The following is a 21,639-nucleotide window of genomic DNA, read 5'->3' on the forward strand; positions in this document are numbered from 1 at the left end:
GGAGGCTGCGAGGGAGCGTGGCGGGCAGCACTCAGACTCTGCAGCAACCACGGAAGCCAAGTGACAGGGACACAAGACGCTCCGCTCTGCCCTACTTCTGTACTTTCAGATCTAGAAAGCTGCGCTGGCAAGGTGCGCCACCGAAACCCAGGGCCCATCGTGAAGCTCGGCTGTGAGATGGACGCACGCACAGCCCCCACGAGCATGAGCGGCAGGTTCAGGGCCTTCCCCCAAGTCCCGGTACGTCCCACTGCGCCTGGGCAACCACGGCGAGCCCCGCGGCGCTTCCAGGCTCGCGGCTCCATGGCTCGTGGCTCCACAGCGGTGTGGCTGGACCCACCACACTGACCAGCAAAGACACGATGGCTCTGAGTCTGAGAAGAACATTTCTTCGGCCTCAAGACAGAAAAGAATGAGTCACATGAGCTGTATTATCATTAATAGCTCTTTATTTAAACATTTTCAGGATTTTCAACCCTTTTTAAAAATAAAAACTGCCAAGCACCCGCTGAAGAAAAGCACAGAACGCCCACCCAACAGTATCACAACCCGCGCCAAGCGCTTCCCCAGAAGGTTTCCTTGGCTTCGTTACAAAGGCACAGGATTACGGCTGCCCGCCACCAGCCCCTTGCTCTGCGCGGCTCTCGCAGAGCTGGACCCTGCCTATAAATAATAACTTGTAAAACACTGGCCCTGATGAACGTGGGCACAAGGAAAGGTGTGCCAGCCTGCTGCAAGGGCACCTCGCTTTTTGCAGGACAGGACGACCTGCAGGTGGAGTCGCAGACAGCTGCTCAGGCCCGCTCTGCCAGAGCACAAGGAAGCAACTGGAGGCCACAAAGGTGCTCTCTTCTGAGCTCCGCAGAGCAACACTGAGCCCAGAACGAGCCCAGGTCAGCCCAGAGTGCTGGTCTCTAAGAACACTTTCCAGTCCAGCAGAGGCGCCGACTTCAGGTGTGACACCAGGGCCCACAGAGCCAGTTCAGCGCCCGGTGTCCGCGTGGGGCGGCTCGGAGCCCGGAGTGGTGCCCGGGGCACCTGCCTCTTCCCCGCGGGGCTCCTCCGCCAGCTCCTCGCCCAGCCTGCCCTCCGGCGACACCGAGCCCGCCGCAGCCTCGCTGGGAGGGGGGGCGCCCTCCTTCTTCTCGCCTGGCGCCTCCAGTCCCATCATCCTGAGGTAGTGCAGCCGCTCGTTCTTGGGCACGAAGGTCCGAATGGAGGCCTTGCCCCGCCACCCGCACAGCACAATGGGGCACTGCAGGGCCTCCGGACTCCTGCGCACAAAGACGCATCGCATCAACACCAACTTCAGCGACCGCATCAGCACCCCTGAAATCCACCTCCCAGCCCGTGAGGGCGGGGACTGCCCCACAGGGCCGGCCCAGGGCATTCCGTACGCAGGTTCCACGTCCCTGTCTGCACCGCGCCTTGCTGTCCCTGCACAGGCAGACACAGCCCTGGGGACCGCACACCCACCGTTTCCCGACTCAGCGCCTCACAGGACGGGGTCCACAGCAAGCCCAGCCACAACCCCAGCCCTGCCCGCTGTGTGCATGTCCACTCCACAGGCCGGGCCTGTGCCCGAGCCCAGGCAGGCCCTCCCAGCCTCCACGTGAGCCGGCCCCTGCAGGACGCCTGACTCTGCACCCAGCTCCTTCACTCGCCAAGGGCTGCCCACGGCGGCCCGTGCCCCAGAGACCCCCTCAAGGCTTGACGAGCGAACGAATGTTGAGCACCAGGGGTCCCGGGCGGGACCCGTCTGCCTCTCAGGAAGCTCTCAGCTGAGCTGTGATAAGAGCTCGGCCTCGCGGGAGACCAGCTGTCCCTATTCTGGCTATTCTGTATTAAGTTGGAAGTCAGCACCCATTTGTAGGGCACAGAGAGCATCTCTCTACAAACACAAGTACACAAGGTCTGAGCCGACGCTTCCGTGAAGTAGCTCTCTCCTTAGTGATCTATGCGAGTTTTCGCAGGGTCTCGCTATGCAGCTCAGGCTGGCCTTGAGCTCACTTTGTAGCCTAGGCTGGCCTCAAACTCACAGCGATCCTCTTGCCTCAGCCTCTCGAGTGCTGAGATGACAGTTGTGCGCCACACCCTGCACAATCTACTCTTAGAGCAGCAGTAAAAGGCCACTAAGGTCACGAGGGCTCCCACCCCTCCTGAACACGCCCTCAGCCAGAACGCACTCATCAGCGCAAGGCGCCTGCGACTTACGCGGAATCCGGTTCATACTTCAGCACCACGCTTCCCTTCGCTGGAAGAGAAACACACACATTTGCAAAGCTCTCTGGCTGGCGAACACGACTGCTACCCTGCTGTGCTATTCAGAGGACAGAACAAGGACCCCTGCACAGCCTGAGCACACGATGACCCCTGGGATGCAGAGGCCCGTGCCCCACTGCCCGGGGCGTGACAGTGACACCGGTCCGCCAGGCCTCTCCAGAGCAGGGAGGCTGGGAAGTAGCAACTGGCTCCCTCTCAGATTCAAAATTAAATAAATTACAGTCTCAACTCCTAGAAATGGCGTGAAATAACGCAAAAATTATCAAAACTTATACTGCAATCAGCGGAACGAGGAGTTAAGCGAAAACGACAAGCATAAACCGCTCCCTCATCCGCACGCGGATCTCTCCCGCCTCTCGCTGTGGCTCCTGCCGACACAGGAGGCGGCGGCAGACGTCACACAGCGCTCTGCTGCTGCAGGCCTACAGCTGACAGCCACGCGAGGCCACCACACAATTTCAGGCCTGACCACGCCGTTTTCATCAGACCAGGCCAGGCGCCCTGAACAATCAGTTATCCAGATGCAACAACGCAGCCGATACCGTAACCTTGCTGGCAAGCAGGACGGGCTGTGCTGCTCCGCAACACTGATGGCTGTGCTGCAATACAGACACTGGTCAGCAGATCACCTGCGCCTTATCACGGAGGTGAAGTCAGGCCCCAGGGAGCTCTGCACTTGCTGGCTGGGAGAAGGGTCAAACGCTGGCTAGTGGGCACACCCGACACCCTGGGCTCTCCAGCCGGGCCAGCTGCCTCCCATGGGTGGCTCAAGAGAGGCTGGCCTTGAATGCAGTGCAGACACGGCGTGGGCTGCTGGGGGTACCCGGGGCTGTGCAGAGGCTGGGGAGCAGAGCACCCCTCCAGACGCCTCTGATACTTGAAGGGTTAAGATGTCAATTACAGAGCTCTGTGCACACTGACGGAGTCAAGGAAGAGCCCTGCACTGTGCAGTTCCTTAGCACACACAGCACGGGCTCCAGGGTGCCTGCAGTACCAAGACTCCACGAAATGGTACGGGGTTCACCCCAAAACATTGCAACTCTGCGCATTCGCCAGGTCAGCGCTAAGTCACTCACAATCCCACAGCGTGACTGAAAACTGCGCCCAGGAAACAGAAGCACCTGCACTTCACGTCCCTGCAGGACGTACGAACCACTGCAACGCCAGCTGCTTACCCATGTCCTTGGCTTGACTGTATGTCTCCGTGCTGAGTTTTCTAAAAAATGGGTTTTCCTGGGTCAACAGGATCTTAACATCTTCCATGGACACCGTAATAATTCTTGAATTAATAAACGGATACAATGTATATATTCCCTGTAGGAATAAAGACATCACTGCGCCTCCACACAAGCACAACGATCCCCCCTGCCCACAGGGCGTTCTGGGTTTGCTGAGAGCGCTCCTCACACACCGCACGGGGCAGAGCCCACACCCCCAGGAGCTCGAACCTGCCGCCTGACGGCTTCCACAGACGGAAGGGCCCACCAGCCCCTCGGGCACTAGGCTCTACTCCCAGCCAAAGCCCGCTCACTCCCAAGGTCATGGCTAGGGCTGTCCAAGCTATTCCTAAAATTACCTCCTGTGCCAACCGAAAAGCACAATCAAAGTCTTCACCACTGTTATTTCGACACCAGACTTTTATCCCTGTGTTAATAACCTGCAAGAAAAAATAGCACTGAAGACCATCTCTGCCTCTGTGAGCAGCGAGGACGCAGGGGCAGCTGCGAAGGTCGGCGTGGGAGACACGGCCACCTCAGCGCAGCAGGGTCTCCACGGGTGCTGCCTGCACACAGCACACGGTCACACACCCCCACCGCAGGGATTACAGCTGGACACCGAACACGAGGACCGGTCGGCACTCGCTGCACCCGCCAAGGCACAGGGCTCCACCGAGGAGTGTGACCAAGCCCAGTCCGCGGCTGGGTGAGCCGGGTGTGCCGGGCAACCCGCTGTGTCCCGTGAACAGGGGCGGGGGAGGAGGCACCAGAGGCTGAGGGCGGATGACAAGGGGCGGGTGACCCAAGCAGGGAGGATGCGGCGGCCCCACCCATGCCCGCCGGGCGCCCTCACCCCACCCGGAGCTGTGCAGGCCGCAGGGCGAGCACACCGTCACCCCGCCCCCGCCCGCCCCCGCCCTCAGTCCCGGCGCACCTTCATCCTCTCGCTGTTGTTCAGCAGCACGTTCCGCAGCTCCTTGGACACCATGTAGAGCTGCCTCTTCTTCCCTTCTGTAGTTCGGGTTAGCAGATTCAGCCTCGGGAACGAGGGATCCAGAGCATAGAACTTCCTGTGAACGGAGCGCTGCGTCACACAGGCCGTTCTCAAGTGCGGCAGACTGTCCCGCACTCCGAACTCCGGGCCCTGCCGGATCGGCTGGTCTCGCCGCCTCAGGGCTGCACAGCAGCAGGCTCTGGGGGTCCCCCACCCCGCAGCTCCTCTCCCGTAGCACAACCTCCAGCCGCACATGTGCGGCACAACAGGTCCAGGCCCCCGCCGGCCCCGGCAGCCCACCCCCTCACCTGCCACGCCAACGCCAAGGACCGCGCCAGCTTTCATGAGCGCATGCACTGGGCAGCTACTTGGGAGGCGGGAGGCATGACCACTTGGGGCACGGACACGGCCAACCTGCCGCTCTTCCCTCTGCGCCAGCCCCGCCGCCTTCTCTCCGACGCCTCAGTAAGGCCGACTGGGCAGCCTCGGGCACTCGCCTCCAGCTCAACGGGGTGAGCTGCGAGTGGGGTCACGGCGGATGCTCGCCTGTCACCTTTCCCTCAGGGCAGCTCCCTTCTCCTCTGCCCCTTCGCCTACCACGAAGGCTGAGGGCAGAACTGTGAAGTCTCACCCCCGGCACACGGCTCACAGGGAGGGAGCCACAGAGCTCCCCGCACAGCGGGCGCTCGGCCCCCGCCACACATCCGGCACTGCACAGCCCACTATCTAAAGGAAGGTTCAGGAGAGCCGGGTCTTACTCAATAGGCAGGAACAGGGGGTCATCTTCGGGAATAAACACAAACGGATCTTCTTTAAACCCGAATAACTTCATCTTCTTCGAAGGGGGAGGACTAGAGGAACGGGAAAGCAGGGGTAGCGTGACCAGGCAGTGCCGCACTCCCCCTCCCCGAGCTCCGCGCTGGGCAGCCGGAGTCCACAGGGAGCCAGGCGGGGAGCCGACAGGATGGGCGTGCCCTGCCCTGCCCCAGCTCTGCGCTCCCCCTGGTGAGCCCCTCCCGCCAGGGCAGGCCTCCTCACCCACACACGCCATCCTTCTTATTGTCATGATTCTCTGAATTCTCGGCTGCCTCAGTGGTTTCCGCATCACCAGCCCCTGTGGCTGCCTGGCTGTCCAGCTCAGGGGGGTCGCTGGGTGGCCCTTCTGCAGGAGCCGCAGGGCTCAGCTCCGAGGTTTCTCTGCCAGCTGCAGATCTGCCCTGGACCTGTGGCAGGGAGCAAATGCATTCACGTAAGGACCAGCGTACTCCACCTTCCTATGGGATGGGACATGAGGGGAGCAGAATCCCAAGGGAAGGCGTCGTTTCTAACGTGCCTGCCCTTCACAACAGCATCTCGGGCCCTGCTCCTCTGGGGCTCCTCGGTCCCCCTCTGCTCACAGACAGAAGGCCTCTGAGGTCTAGCAGGGGCGAAGGAAGTGGGTAAGACCTGGCCCAGAACACATGTGGTCAGAAAGCCAAGAACAAACTCTTAAATTAGGACAACAGGGTAACTGAGCCCGGCCTTGAGCACTCATAAGATGCTAGGCTGCAGTGACTCGCCTCAGGGCTGGGGTGTAGCGCAGCGACGCAGGACCTGCCCGGCATGAGCAAGGCCTTGGGTTCAATTCCCAGCACATACACACACGAACCTTTTAAAACTGTAACCTGTCCACCAGGTCACAAGACTGGTGAAAGCGTCAATTCCTACTCTTGTGAAATACAGTGGTGCCTCACTTTATGAACTTAATTTGCTTTACGGTTTGGGGCAGATGGCTGCGGACGTGTGTCTCCCGGCGTGAAGTCTGTGAATGGAAGCGGGCTCCTGCCCCATGCTTCTGAGAACAGAATTACCCGCACACAGAAGCGCTCACGGACCAAAGCGTAAGTGTACAAGCTGGGCACTTCTGCGAGGACGGCTCCGCACCTTCCTCGGTGTCGCGCGGCCACAAAGCCTCAGCCCACGGCACTCGGAACGCTGCCCGCCAGAGCACAGCCGCTCCGGCGCGAAGAGCGCGGGAACGCGCCGCGTGCTGCCTGGCCCTCTCCCATCTCCGTCGCCCCACAGCGCCTTCCCCAACCCGCCGAGGCCGCTTGCCGGCTCCCCTCAAACGCCAACGGCACGCTGCCTGCGAGGGCTCGGGCCCCGCGCTGCCTCCCTGGGTCTGAGGCAGGCTGTGCCCCGCACCAACGAGTCAGGACGGACAAACGGCGAACCGGGAGAGGAGAGCTGCCAGCTAAACCGGCAAGTGTAACCAGGGACCCTAAAACGCGTGACAACTCACCAGGGGCAAACTGCAGGACAGCCACCCCCAACCACACAGGGGTCCGCCAGCTACGCTGGGCTGTGTCGCGCTGGCCGGCCGAGGCGCTGCCAGGGCACTGGTGGGGCGCTCGAAGCCAGTGACCGTGGACCTGGCCCGTGAAGCCAGGAGCTAAACGAAACGTTTCCTCCTCCGGGGGCCGCGTCTCCCAACGCAAAGCTGGCTGGTACAGGCAGGGACACGGCAAAACCACCCGGACAGCCCAGCGCGAGTAAACCTGCAGCGCAGTGCAGTGCACGGGCAGGCCGCTCTCGGCTCGGCCAGAGTGACTAGGTACACACCCTGCTTATGGTGCGACCAGCGCCAAGTGAGACGGGGTGTTAGGCGGGAACCCCGCGCAGCTTGGGGGCGCTATGGAGCTCAGTGGTATTTTTTTTTGAGGCCTTAGGTTCAGTTTCTAGCACCAAATCATAAACAAACAGTAACACACTTCTTACTGTTAAAACACACTATCAACAAATATAATTGGTGTCCAGAGTTTCTTACACTGACTACCTGAAAATGATACTTTTAACATATCCCGGGAAGAGTAACATTACAGTTAACTTCACTTCTTACACTGCAGCTGCCAGGAAGCGCAGGCTACACACCGGGCTGGGGCACAGGGCCGAGCACCACAGCTTGACTCCGCAGAGGGAGCCGGGACTCCCGGGAAAAAGGTCTCCACGGCAGACTTCCTCGACGAAGCCCTTCCAGACAGGACGACCGGGCCTCGGCAGGGGCCTGCCAGTGCAGGGCTGGGCCTTTGCCAGTCAGAGGCTGACCCAGCTCTGCCACCGGAAAACCACCTTCCCTTCTCCAAAGGCTAGGGGTCACAGCTCCCAATTCTCAGGTGCTCACGCTGCCTGCAGTTCCCTAACGGAGACTGACTCACACTAGTGCAGCAGTGACAGCGCTGACGGGAGAGCGGCACCCGGCTGCTTCCAGGTGGCCCTCGCAGAAGGGAGCCGCGGGCTGCCTGCTCTCCTCACGCCAGGCCAGGCCCTTCACTAAGCAGGCCTGCCAAAGCCTTCCAAGGTGCTCAGGGCCAAGGCAAGGAAGGCTGCCCGCTGCAGTGCCTGGTTTTGTAGACTTGCATGGGCAGGAACGAATCTGTGGGTACTGGGGCAGAAGGTGGGGCATCGGATTCGAAGCCTCAGATCAGTATTCGCATCTCTTCAATTGTTATTATATAACCGGGTTTAAGATGCAGGTGGAATTCACTGCTCAGACACTGGCTTTTCACCACCTGTCCCCAGTGACAAATGTCTGCTTGCTGGAAAACTCGCACTTTAAACAAGTCCTGCCTCCTTCAGGCTCAGCCCCTCTTCAGCTGATCGCTCACTCTGTCCTAAAGGTGTGAAATGCCCAAACGCTCTGTACACTGTTCTGGAATAAAGCTCTTACCTTTGGTTGACGCTTATTCCACGGCATCGAAGACCTCTTCACCAAGACTGCCACGAAGAATCCGCCCGTGTTCTGATGGTGTGGCAATATCCTAAGGCTAGAATCACACACGTACAGTTTATACTTCATGAACAAGCCCAACGCATTCTTTAGTGTTAAGACGAGGACCACCAAGACTGAAAGGCCAGGTCTCCACGCAAATCCTTCAGCGGCCCTCACACACAGCTTCCCGCACAACGCTCTGTGCAGCAGCGAACCGGGAGCAGGAGCGTCTTGCCAGCTTGTGGAAGTCCCCACACACCGTGGTGGCCTTGGAACAGCCATCCTCACACCTGTGTCCCCGCGGCCTGCCCTGCCCCAAACCGCAGGGCACCCCCAAACTCACCAGCGCTCCAGGTGCATGGCCTGTAACTTTTCGGCGTCCTTTGGTGGGAACATGGTGGGCCGGATTTGGGTGTGCCTGCTGCGGGGAACCTCATCCCAGTCCGCAAACCACTGCCCCTCCCTCGTCATGACCTGCAGGTGAGACGGCAGCTTCCTGGGCGGGCAGCGGGAAGGGACCACCCAGGACCAAGGCAGGGCCGTCTCCCAACCCAGAACAGACTCTTCCCAACACCCTCAGGTCACACACTGTGCGCTGAAAACACAGCGTGAAGTACTTCCGAAACCAGGACCCCTCCGATAAAGGAACGTTTTCCACACAGCTTTCTTTTTTGTTTTTAAAATAACTCCTGGGTTCTAGTTCGACGGAAACTGTAAACTGAACTGTTTTCCTCGGGGGAATGAAGCTTTAAAGGCCTGACCATCAAAAACAAAGCAACGCTGCACTTAAGGAAACAACAAAGCTGGTTTCTGTAAGTGGGATAAAAGCAAAAAAAAAAGTTTTCCATGCCAGAGAAGAGCGTGTACAGTCACAGCATCTGCCATTACACGCAGTCTCGGTGCTCCCTCTAAACCATGCAGCCCGGGTAGCACCGGCTCACCTCCCCCGACAAGACTGCTCGAACCTGTGACAGCCCTGCTCCCCCGAACCCTGTCCTCCACAGCGTTACCTTCCACTGCGTGAGTCCAGGCATCCGCTTCAGCCCCGGCAGCTCGGCGGACGTGTCAGCCAGCTCCAGGGCGCCTGTTTAGAAAGAAAAAAAATTCCCCAAAGGGATGGTACACTATGCCCAGTGAAAGAAGCCAGAAACAAGAGATCTCACCCTGCACAGGGCCACTCAGGCAAATACCCAGAGAGGGCAAAGTCACTGACCACAGGACAGCAGCCGCTGCCGGGGGCTGGGCGGGGCATGGAGCGACACATAGATCCTCTGTGGTGGAATGCTGCACGCAGCCGGGACCAGCCGGGGGCTCAGCGGTGAAGTTCACTGAAAACCACTTAGCGTGCACTTTTAAATACGTGAACGTGACCTCAGGTGACCTACACTTCAACAGAGCCGCCAGAACACAACAGTATCGGACAGTCCCTCTGCGAATACGCGGCTAACACCACGGAGCTGCACCCGCACACCACTCCGCCAGGCCGGGACCCAGTGTGCAGTTCCATGCGCCGGCCCCACACCCTGCTCACATGGCTGGGGTCTCCCTGCCTGTGTGCACAACGAACATGCGGAAACACAAGGCAATACTAAAAGGTGGACACTATTTTTTATCCCAATGAGTTTGTAAAACGGTCCATCACAACTCAGATCAATTTTAAATACGCACTCTGCCCTCCGACACTGACACCTACGAAAGCTGGAAGGGGAGCTAGGAAACCTCTGCTTCAGCTCCTATCCACAAACTGTCCACACAGAGGTGACAACTTCTCAGGGAAGGACACCCCAACAAAGCTCTGCGCAGAAGCTGTGAGAAGTCTGAGCACATAAAAACCAAGTGAAAGCACCACCAAGGCGGACAAGGGGCAGAAGAACCCTTCACGTGGCATCTTCCTGATGTCTGCTACGGTTTCTGAGTTTTCCTATAAAGCCAGCACCAAACCAGAGCACAGGCACCTCCGAACTGCCCAGGGCTTTGCGAGTGACCCTGCTGGCCCGTCTGCCACCTGCAAGCTCAGCCACGGCCCGCGCTCCACCCAGCTGGGGTTTCTAGCAGTCCAGTGGGGATCCCAACCCTTCCTGTAAAACCGTGGCGGTGGGCTAGCACACAGCTCAGGGCCAGCCGCGTTCTTCCAGGGAACCCTACCCGTGCCCCATGCCTGACACAATGAAAATTTCCCAGTCAAAATTTTAAAAATAAACCAGTATGACAAGGATTGGCCATCATCTTCCGAACTCAGACAAGCAGAATGAGCAAATCTCGTTTTCAAATCCCCACCTTTCACATATTCCACACAGCATGAGAAATCTACCACGTGAATGTGTTCGACTGAGACACCGCGTTTGAGGTGTTCCGGCTTCAGGGCTCACACACAAGCCAAGTCCCAGACGGGCGGCGGGGGCACACATCGTAAGCACGCACACATTTACCAAGAGATCACGCAGCCCGCTCACCTTCGCTTTTCTCCAGGAGAGACGCTATGATGGCCTCGTCCTCGACGGGGTTCAGGGAGCACGTGGAGTACACCATGCGACCCCCTTCCGCCAGCTGCTCAGCGCCGCGCGTTGCAATCCGCAGCTGCAAGCTAAGGGTTGGCACAGGTGACCCAGAGACTGAGCGCACCCACACGAGCGCTCACAAGCACCGATTTATTACGGTTTTCGTAACACAAGTTTCAAGCCTGTAAGTGGAGTTAGGGTCGACTTCCACGAGCTGTTTTGTGTTAGTACCAAAAGCCTCTCCTCACACAAAAAAATGTTTGTTTCTCTGCCTTGCCAACACATCAAGCAAAGACACAGCTTATTAGCAATCAAATCCACAATTAAATGCATTTCACTACTAAAGAACTAGATTTGCACAAATGTGAAATTTCTGTAAAACATTTATACCCCTTCATATATTCTAATCCTAATGCTTGCTTTCCTTCTACAAAAAGTGGTAGTAAGTATTTACAGAGAATCAAAAGATCCTGCTGAAGTGACCTGTGGAATCTTCATCAGTACACTTTAGGCCGCCCACAGTTCCACCTGTGAGAATGGAGAAGGCAGGCAGAGCTGCACAGACAGCAACCCGAGCGGCTCCAGTGAGTAGCTCAGGCCTCTCTGCGCAGGAGACACGGAAGCACACTGACTCGACTCAGCTACGGCTGAGGATGAGATTTTCCTTGCACTTCTTTTAAGAATTTTCCATATTTTCTTTAGTAAGTATTTTCCTTATAAATACTATCTAAAATTACTCTGAAAGGTCAAATGGTTAAGCAAATTAGTATCACAAATGAAAGAAAAATGAAGAGAAAAAAATTTGTTGAGATGTGCAGAAAACGATCCCTGCAGGGAAAAATGTTTGCACGCTGGAATTATTAAAAGATTTTTTATAGTACATGTGTACCTTAAAGACGTAGTTTCTAGTTAGTACTCTTGGAAGGTATTAAAAACAAATTCTGACATAGAAGCAAACTCTCCCAAGGCCCCGCCGGCTGTCACTCCGGACGCCAGGGCCGGACTGAAGGCCTGGATGCCGAGCCACAGCACTTACAGCGCACGGCGCCCGCCCAGCCGAGCACAGGCGCCGCGGCTCACTCACCCATGCAGCTGCAGGCTGTTCAAGGAGCTCCACTTCTTCCACACATCGATGTTTTTCCTCATGGTGCCATCCCCGCTGGAAAGAAGACATCCAACCACTTGAAACGACACGGCGTGTCACACCCAAACCACATCACAGACCAGGTATGACTACGCAGTCCAACTAGAACACGCTCTCAACACTCACAAATGACAACCAAGCTTCTATTTGAGAGGTAGTCTTAAAACACTTTATCTCAGATTTGAACAAGAACTATCACTCATCTCCTAAAGAGATTAACTTGCATTCATTTGGGAGAAATACAAGTTGAGTATCCCTGACCCAAAATGCTTGGGCCCCCAAGTGTTTCGGGATTTCTTCAGGTTGTGAACGTGCACACATATGTAACGAGCTCCTCGGGGCGGACAGCCACGCTGCACATGGAAGGTGTCTGTGACAAGGCCTCGCACGCACAGCCTGGAGGCAATCTTGTGCAGCACTTTCAAGAGGTCTGTGCTTCACTGCAAGCCCTCCCCTGCGCTCAGGTGTGGAATTTTCACTTGTGCCGTGACAGCAACACTCGGTTTCTGATTTTGGTTTTTTTTTTTTTTTTTGGTTTTTCTCCGGTACCAGGAACCGAACTCACGACCTTGCGCTTGTCAGGCAGGCGCTTTTGCCACTGAGCTAAATCCCCAGCCCCGGTTTCTGATTTTGGAGCGCGAGGAGTTTCGGATCAGGAAGCTCAACCTGTCCTAGCAGAACTGGTTCGCAGACTTACCACACAGAACCTTGAGTCCTGCTACTTATAAGCCTTAATCAACAATGACATCTTAATCAAAACTAAATGAATAACACTATTTATACTCAAAAGGTTTTTCCACAGCAATTTCAATTAGGCCAATTTAATTCCATTATTCAATTCTATGATCATAGTTAAAACATTTCTGACTTTCTATTTTCATTTAAGGGGAATTAGTCTCATGTTTTCATTAATGGAAATTATCTCCATGTACATTTTAAAATACAGACTTGATTTGTAATCTTCTGTCCACGGCAATTACATCCAACCAATTTTTTTCCAGGTTTTATTCTTGCCTATGCTGACTTCTCTGTCACATTTAATTTCCCTCGGGCCAACCCCACATGTGCTCCAAAGGACAGTTACGTCCCAAGAGGTGTGATTCCTACTTTCACATGATGCCCCAAGCTGGAAGCTGCGAGTTAGGACAGCGGGAACTCCACAATAATTTCAGGAATGTCTTCTGTTTACAACCAATTGCTCATAAGGTCACTTTACTCTCAGAATATGACACAAGCAATGAGTTCTATTTCAGATCAAAAGAACACAGAGCTGAGAAAGGAAAACCAGGTGACTGAGGAAACTACAATTTGGAAAAGGGAACTGAGCTTATGACTTATTTACTAAGTTTCACCTGCTGCAAGCTATATAAGGTAGTCCATTTTAAAAAATTTACTCAGAGCTTTTCAGGTACTGAAATGCAGCCAACTTCAGTGCTTCTGGTTCAAGTTCCAAACAGATCTCTGTCGCGAATGGGGCTCTGCCCTGGCCTGAGGACAAGGAGGCATGGTGCTGAAAGTCTCCCTCAGCGTGCCGGGTCAGCGGTTGCATCACCGCGGCTGTGCCACACACCTGCCACAAAGGAGCTGGCTCCTCCCGTGCCTGACTCCCAGCAGACTTCCACAGTGGGCGTCTCCTTCAGGAGACACTCAGCTCCTCACTGCATCACTGAATGCTCTACACAAAAACTAACATCTACTGGGTAAAATCTGAAGAGAAGTATATACAGACATAGTTTCTCAAAGGTTTGAACTCCTCCATTTCTTTCACTGCGTAACGTAAGATTCAGCAGGCAAAGCCGATGTGACTGTGTATTATTCTATGAGTCTTTACAAAAATACCTGGGTTGCGAAACCATTCCGTGCGATACCCTGAAGTAGGCCAGAGCGTGAGCCAGAGCGCACGACTGTGCAGTCTGCTCGCTGTTCGTCTAAACCACCCTTTCCGCTGCCCCTCTGCTCTACACCCAGGATCAAGCTGAGCCAATTCACCCAGGCACTGTCCACCTTCTGCTGAGGCTCAGGACGTCTCTCTCCATGCCAGCGGTCACAAAAGTCACACACACCGCATGTGTGTCCACGTGTAGTTGCACTTGAGCCTACACCTGATTTGATTCCTTTACGGGGGTTGGGCTTTCTGGCCTCTTCACAATATAAATACCTGCAAGGGACATCACATAAAATTCGATCATAGAAGAGGACCTCCTTCCGTCCGTCCACATCTACCATAAGTCTAGGGATGCTGGACGCATCGTGGTTCACCACCATGATGCAGGGACTGCTTAACCTCTTGGCTTGATGAACGAGCAGATAGCAGCGCTTGTTGTCCACATCATTGGCAATAACAAATCCCTCTGCGAACATAAAAGAGCAGTGTCAGGAGAGACGCGGCAGAAGCGGAGTAATGTTCTTAAACACATAACCTCTAGGTTAGCAGGTGAGACACAGCAATTCACTAACCATAAAGCCTTACGCCAAGATTTTCTAGAAAAACGTAATTGTCCCAAAAAAGGGGGAGAGGTGGCTCTGCATGGATTTTACACCTGCCTAAATATTTCAAACCTTCAAGACGCCCCTGTCCAGCAATGATTCACTTTGTACTGAATACTGTGTTAACAATGTCTTTCCTACAACTAGGAAGTGATTACAAAGAAAGGTGAGAAAAGGTGCAGAAAACAGCAGAACCATCTGAAAGTGTTAAAATGCTGCTGGTGCCAAGGCTCTGCTCCAGACCGCAAAGTGGGCTCCTATCTGAGCACCTGAACAGACAAGCTGCTCTTGGGACAGACACGCTGCTGAGCCACCAGGCTGAGAACCACTCGGCCCCAGGTGCTGCCGCAACAGCTCTGCACCCTCCCACAAGCCCAGCACAAAGGCAGGTGGAGTATGCTTCACAGCGCTTCTGATAACCAGGATCATCCTGCAAAACCATGCCAGGAGCAAAGCCTCAGTAACACAAAGAGGGAAACTGCTCCTGCTCACAGGACCCAAGCTCTCTGCCTTCGATTTTACCCAGGAAAGAAGAAAGAACACTTTTCTTAGCAAGAAGATCCCTGATTAACGTAAGGGGGCTCACACACACATAGCTAGCAAATATGCCTGCTTAAACAGACCTGGACAGATGGCTCAAGGAAAGAAAGGGAGACGATGCTGACAATGATAAACACCATCGACAGAGCCCATGTTTTGAGTCCTAAGGGGCATAGGCAACACCTCAGCAGCAGCTGCCTGGTCTGGCACTCTGCCGCCCTGAGACACCCTTGCCTCCCGTTCCTGGCCTGTGAGGCGATGGAGAGCACCAAGCCCCAAGCCCTGCAGAGCTCAACACACGCAGGGAGGGCCTGAAATGTTCTACCAAAAATGCGACGCTGTGACACCCGTACGTTATCAGTGGACTTGACTGCCACCTCCAGAAAACAAAAGCTTTTACGGAAAATATAAACATAAAGCAAAGTACCCCCAAAAGGCAAGGATGTGTTGTTTGAGAACTCCTGACTTTACAGAAATGTCTCGCTCGGCCTTCAGTACACAGAAAACCCGTATGTTTGTCCTGGAGATCTTGGGACCTCAAGAGCAGCTCTTCCCGGCTTCCCTCCCACCTGGTCGCTCCCCACCCTGCAGCGCGTACCTGGGAAGGGGACATTCATGTCGGCGTGCAGCATTTCAATTAACTGTGCAGTCTTTGATCCAGGTGCTGCACACATATCTAGGATCTAAAAGCAAAGCAAGAAAGTGTTAGAGGTTCACAAAAAATAAGTTTTCTATATTTAACATAAAATGATTTCATGAGGGACTCTAGTGTTCTGATCTTTATCCCAGCATCTACACACATTTCTTCATGAGAGGACTTCTATACTAGGAACCCCATGGAATCTAATATTCTGAAAAGAAAAAAAACACAAACGGATGCAGGTGCAGCCTCCAGCCGAAAGGGAGAGAGGACCCTGGACTCCCATGGAACACTACATTCACCAAAGAACAGCAAGAACCCAGCAGCCTAACGCAGAGGACAGAGCTCGGCCATGGAGCAGCTCCCGGACCTTGTGTCAATTACTTTTGCTTCTGTTCCGGAAAAGTAAGATGGAGGTGGTATATCTACTCGTAGGGGCATACGGATGAAAAGAGGAAGTAAGGCACTTAAAAGGCACTGATGGCGTTCGGCATACAATGAGCCCATGTTATAATTTTCAGTGTGATTTGGCCAACCAAGATTGCTGATGTCTGCACGGAAGCGCATTATAAAATTTAAAAGGGAAAAACAGTTCTACAAATTGTCAAAAGTACAAGAACCTGACGTAAAACACACACCATTCTCCTTCCCAAGTGGGGAAAGAAACCTGAAAGGTTTCAAAGAACACATCACACAGCACAACCCTGACAACAGCCTACTCCCCGGGCTCTGATCCCACACACTACCTTGTGATGCGGCTGCACGTCCAGCAGCAGCGGCGGGATCATGCTCACAGCTTCTTGGCGGCTGATATTTCCCTTGGGGGAGAAAATCAACAATAAAACAAATGGCAGAGAATTTCAGTAACGCGCCCTAGTAGGTCAAATGCAACAGAAAAAGATCACGTAATTTCACACAGAACCATAGATTTGGTACTATCCTGTAGCACGCACACTAACTGCGAACAGGTTTTCTTGTCAGTGGGTGAATGGCTGCTATCTAAGGCCAACTAAGGGTAACTGTAACACCAACACGTGCCAGGAAACACCAGCAGCTCAGGTGTAACAGGGAGGCCCAACTCCTCCCCTCCAGAGAGCATGGGGCTGGGGAGCAGCTCTCAAGGGCAGACCCACTAGCTCAACACTGCTGGCAGGCGGGAGCCCAGGACACGGTTACCATCAGACCGCTTCTTCCTAGCTCAAGTCCAACTTGCCTTCTGGTCCAGCCCTGCTTTGAGGAACTATCCACATCCACTTCCTACTCCTCACTGCTGCCCTTCAGAGAACACATCAGTCACTGTTCTGTCCTCCTTCTCTGCATGACCAACACCCAAACACCCTCCCCAGTCACTGTGCTCCGGGTCAGGGCTCTGCCACCTCAGACAATGCTCAGACGCACACTGGCCTGCTGCTGCAGCCTCCATGGGCTCCCCCAGACCCCTGCTCCACCCCACCTGGACTCTGGTGCCCAAGCTGCAGCCAGAAAGCCACCATTCATTCTTAATGTAGGCACCTAACAGTCCAAACCTGCACCGCTACTTCACATGTCACCCCCTAATTCTGTCCCACAAGTTTGAGGCCAGCTGCACATCACCCTGGCTCTGTGAGACCTTTGAATGTACACTGGTCCCCACACGCCCTCCAGACTATCCCAAGTGCAGACCCGAGCTGCTTGCGCCCGTCCGCTTGTCCTTACTGCCCGCCCACCCAGGCTAAGGGCTGAGCAAGAGCACCAAGCACAGACAGGGCGCGTGGCAGAGCTCAGCTCTTGCCACGCAAGCAGAAAGCAGGTGGGACTAGAGTGGAAATCAGAACTGAGTGAGGCGCATGGCTTCGGAACTGGCTAACGCCTCAGGGAAGAAACTTGGAAAGCACAGTATGTGTGTGAGCTCACCGTGAGAAGAGAAGGAGCAAGCTGATGACACTCAGAGATTTACCTGGCTGTGAGGCAGCAGACTGGGGAAAGGACGGAGGAAACCTTTACCTTGAAATAGACTAAGAATTCCAAAAGAAATAAAAGGGAAACGGCGAAGCTCATTAATACCCAAACCACGTGAGTATTTACGGAACTCCTCACTGTACCAGAGAAGAGCGGTTCTGTTGGGGAGGGTGCAATTTTAAAGCAGCCCAGTGACCAAAGGGAGGGCAGCCTGTGGGGATGAACAGCGTCCTGCGAGAGCCAACCTGTGCTTGGGTGTTTGCGGTTCTTGGCAAGGGTACAGTATAGGAGCGACATGCAGGAGGACGATGAAGAGAAAAGCTATTTTCAATAAAATGAACTTCTTGAAAAGCCTCATACCGAGGCCTTAAAAACCTATTACTTCCTGTGTGTAAGGGACAGCTGGGACATGCACCTGAGAAGGAAATGGCAGGTTAAGTGGTGCTCTCAGGATCGATGCCCACACTCACCCAACCCCACAGCCACCCACTCGCCAGCCGCGAGGACACCACACACCAAACCGGCAGCACGGCCAGCAGGCTCCGAACCTCCGGATCGAACAGCGCCGCGGTCAGAGGGGGCGGGGGAGCACTCACAGGAGCCCTCCTGCGCCTAACCCGCCTAGTGCGCCCCACCGCAGCACAGCTGCAACAGAACTCTGAAGTACCTCCGCATACAGCGCTGTAAGGAAACCCGCAAATCCAGCGGCATCTACTTACAGATTCAGTTTCGCTAACCAGGAACCGATGAAACCTTTCCAGCTGCGGGGACTTTCTCAAGATTTTCCGACTTAAATTTGTGTGCCAGGCAAGTTCTTCAGGGTACCTGACCAAAAGGAAATTAAACATTTATGGATCAGATATACCCAGGGGGTCTCTTGACAACACGCTGCTCCTGCAGAGCACAGCCAGAGGAGACGTCTAACTGGGCCCGACCCACCCACACCCACAGCGCTCTCGCGCAGGGCGCGGCACCAGGGACAGCTCCGGGCCACGGCCCAGTAAGCACAGGAGAGCCAGGGCAGACTCGAGAAACACACAGGTGGGACGTTACTGGAAAACGGCAATCGTGAAGACAGGAAAGTGGAGCCTCTGCTCATCACTAACGGTGCAGAGGTCAAGAGCAACAAGGCGTAACAGTGACCAATTAAACAAGCACACAGTTCACAGAATCAAAACGCCAGTGAGCGGACACACGTACATACAATGTACAGTTGGTGAACTTTCAAAAATATTTTAACACCAGCTCTGTGCTGAAATGTTTCACAAAACAAAATCCATAAAAAAAACCAAAGCTTGGAAACTGCTGACACAGAACTGAACGCATCCATTCACTGCTGTCTACAGCCCGTGAGAACAAAGATCAGTATGGCTAGGGCCGTCCACAGCCACCCGCCAAAGGTCCCCAGTCCTTAGCCATTTCCTACTCCTGCTTCTCTCTTTGAGGTTTAAATGTTTCAAAAATATAACACCAAACTGAAATCGTATTTACCAGGCAATTCAATAAAGCACTTAAATATTCTTTTGGCCTCATGTGAGGCTCACCAGTAGGAACACACTCAACCTGCTGTCCACTAAAGAATTTGGCAAAATCTACTGTGCCACTGCGACCTGTGCCATGACGAGGAGCCCAATGCCCACCGACCTCACCCGGTCTGTGATCAACGACAGTGTGGTCAGCAAGTCAGCCCTTCACCAACGCTCCGAAACGTCACCCACAGGAACACAGCACGGCATGCAGACGGACTGCAAATCCCTCAGTTTTCATCTCCAAATAAATAAGCAACCTACATATAATTTGCACAAATATTCTTCCTTACACGCATCACAGGCTGAAATCTTTAGTAATTTTGATTTACTGATAGACTTAAAGTTCTCCTTTAATTCTAACCAAGAAAACCATGAACCTTAAGAATGTCATTTAAGAACTTTCAATTAAACACAAAAATTAAAAAGCACGTTTCCTTAGCAGTTTTCAAACAATTTAATCTTTTCTTTGCACCAAAAATTGAACTCAGGCACTGTGCCGCTCAGCTATCTCCCCAGCCCCAAGTTTCACCTTTTTTTAAGTCAACTAACTTACGGTCTTTGTAGATTTTAACATAAAATAAGTTTAGAGAACTACACGTAACTTTTTTGTATTTAATGAGTCTTTAAAGAAAACTTCCACTGATAACACACACACAAAAAGATGAGTATAGGAACCCAAATCAGTCTTTTCTTCATACCCTTCAGCTTTCAGTTGTTTGTTCTGAAAATAAATACATGTCATGTAACCACACATGCCAGGACAGTGGCAGTGGAGAAGTGTTTAAAAGGTGGATCAAAATGAGAGTTTGACCACAGCTTGCAAAGAACAATGAAGAGTGAGACTTATTAACAATCTGTGGCTCCTCAGTTTGTTGGAACCTGCAGAAGACAATGACTACAATCATGAGCTCAGACGCACACTGAGAAGTCCTCCTACTGGCCAAGACCGGAAGACAAAGACCCCCTCATCTTCCAAGCCTTCCTGCTCTATCACACTTCTAGACCCAAGTTCGAACAAATATTTTCAGGTAATAATGTGAAGCGAAACTGTCAGACAGCCTCTACTTGAACTAACGCCGAAGTAACACAGCCATGAATCAAATCTCCACACCAAGGTACTCGGGTAGATACGGGTATCGACAAGTTACCAAGACAGAGAAAAGTGAGGTCCCATAAAGGCCACCTCATCTCAGCAACGCCAGAAACAAGGCCACTGAGGAACACCTTCCTTCTCCAAGGGCCTCAGCACAGTGAGCATGCCATCAGTGACCACCAAGGACAACCCAGCATCTGAGTCACACTCCTGTGCTGTGTGCTTTTCAAAGTCGTATCCTTTTAGAATACGACGAAAGCAGCTTATGGTTGCAAACGATGGGACATAACCTACAGCAGACTGTGTCAGGCTGCATCTGAAAGCGGAGATGACCCTCTGCAACAGTTCTGATGTGAGAAAACAGGGATTGTACAGAGATGGAAATGGCCAAAGCGAAACATCAAGAAAGAAAAGAGAATGGACCAACAAGAACAAATAAACTGGGTTATGCGAACGAAATACAGAGAGCAAGAAGTCCTTTATGAAAACTTCCATACCACTGTAAACTCAATGAAAGTGCTGGCTAACAGAACATCAGGATGACTGCTAAGTACATCTGGCTCTTTCATGGACACAGCAAATCTACCGTGGCAAAAACACATGCAAGGGACAAAAAGACTTGAAGAAATACCCAACACGGTGAAGTACCGTGACACCTACCAACTCAGCGGCTGTGGAACTTCAACTTTCTGACCGTCCACTTCCAGGTTCTCCAACTCCTTAAAATACTTGTTCTTCAAGCAGTGAAGAATTTCTTTTGCATGGCTACCGAAAAATAAGCAAGTTTACACTGATCAGAAAAGCTAACTTTAACCTTTAAAGGCTTACGAGTGTTTTAAAGCTAAACCAATTCTACATAATATAAAGAGATGTTCTTTCATCACTGATTTTTTACTGTGCACCTTTAAATTTAAACACACCTCACTGATCACTGAAAGATAATTTAAAACGAGGCAGCATTCTTCCCCTCCTACAATAGCTGAAGTTTCCTTTACACTTGCAACTTACCACGGAAAGACAATAACTGCATTGATTATAGATTAAAAAGTGAGATTGCAGGGCAAACGCGATGTCACAAACACTCTCGTGTTCCCAAGGAGGATCCTCATTAACACCGAAGGTTGCATTTTCACCTCGTACCCCGGCCTCCCACCTGCAATGCCTCCCGACCCCGGCCTGTTCCACGGGACCGTTGCTCCCCTCCTCGGTGCGTCCCGCACCCGTCCGGGCGGAAGGAAGCGGCTCTTCTGCCCGCAAGCACCCCGTTCTCAGCCCTGGGCGCTCAGACCCTACCTTTTGTAACCAGTAATTCTCAGAGTGGCCGGGAGGGGCTCCCTGAGAGCGTCCATGAACCGGCCCCACTCGCCCTCGGGCACGATCTTGAGCTCCTGGTAGTAGTGCTCGAACAGCTTGTTCTCCTTGACGATCTCGGGGTACCCGCCTTCCCAGCCCTGAGGAGGAACGGATGGTCTGGCGCAGGCCGAGTCCGGCCCTCCGCGCGCTCGCAGGCCTCGGGGTCCGCAGGCCC

At 53.6% G+C, this 21,639-nt stretch overlaps 1 protein-coding gene across 1 annotated transcript; it reads right to left on the bottom strand.

Annotated features, from left to right (window-relative positions):
* Window positions 1-429: 429 nt before the first annotated feature.
* On the bottom strand, window positions 430-21,562 carry Nsun2 (NOP2/Sun RNA methyltransferase family, member 2; the record flags this gene model as incomplete). The annotated part of the gene is given in 18 exon segments (XM_013505896.1): window positions 430-1,274; window positions 2,215-2,254; window positions 3,459-3,597; window positions 3,860-3,940; window positions 4,435-4,570; window positions 5,253-5,345; window positions 5,533-5,717; window positions 8,201-8,297; window positions 8,586-8,716; window positions 9,253-9,326; window positions 10,696-10,826; window positions 11,825-11,899; window positions 14,043-14,235; window positions 15,510-15,594; window positions 16,298-16,369; window positions 18,209-18,314; window positions 20,772-20,876; window positions 21,405-21,562. Coding segments are annotated over 18 exon segments (2,193 nt in total), but the record flags the coding sequence as incomplete, so codon positions are not given.
* Window positions 21,563-21,639: the final 77 nt, after the last annotated feature.

The sequence above is a fragment of the Chinchilla lanigera genome, unplaced genomic scaffold, assembly GCF_000276665.1.
Source record: "Chinchilla lanigera isolate Chin_1 unplaced genomic scaffold, ChiLan1.0 scaffold00103, whole genome shotgun sequence".
NCBI classification, from domain to species: Eukaryota; Metazoa; Chordata; class Mammalia; order Rodentia; family Chinchillidae; genus Chinchilla; species Chinchilla lanigera.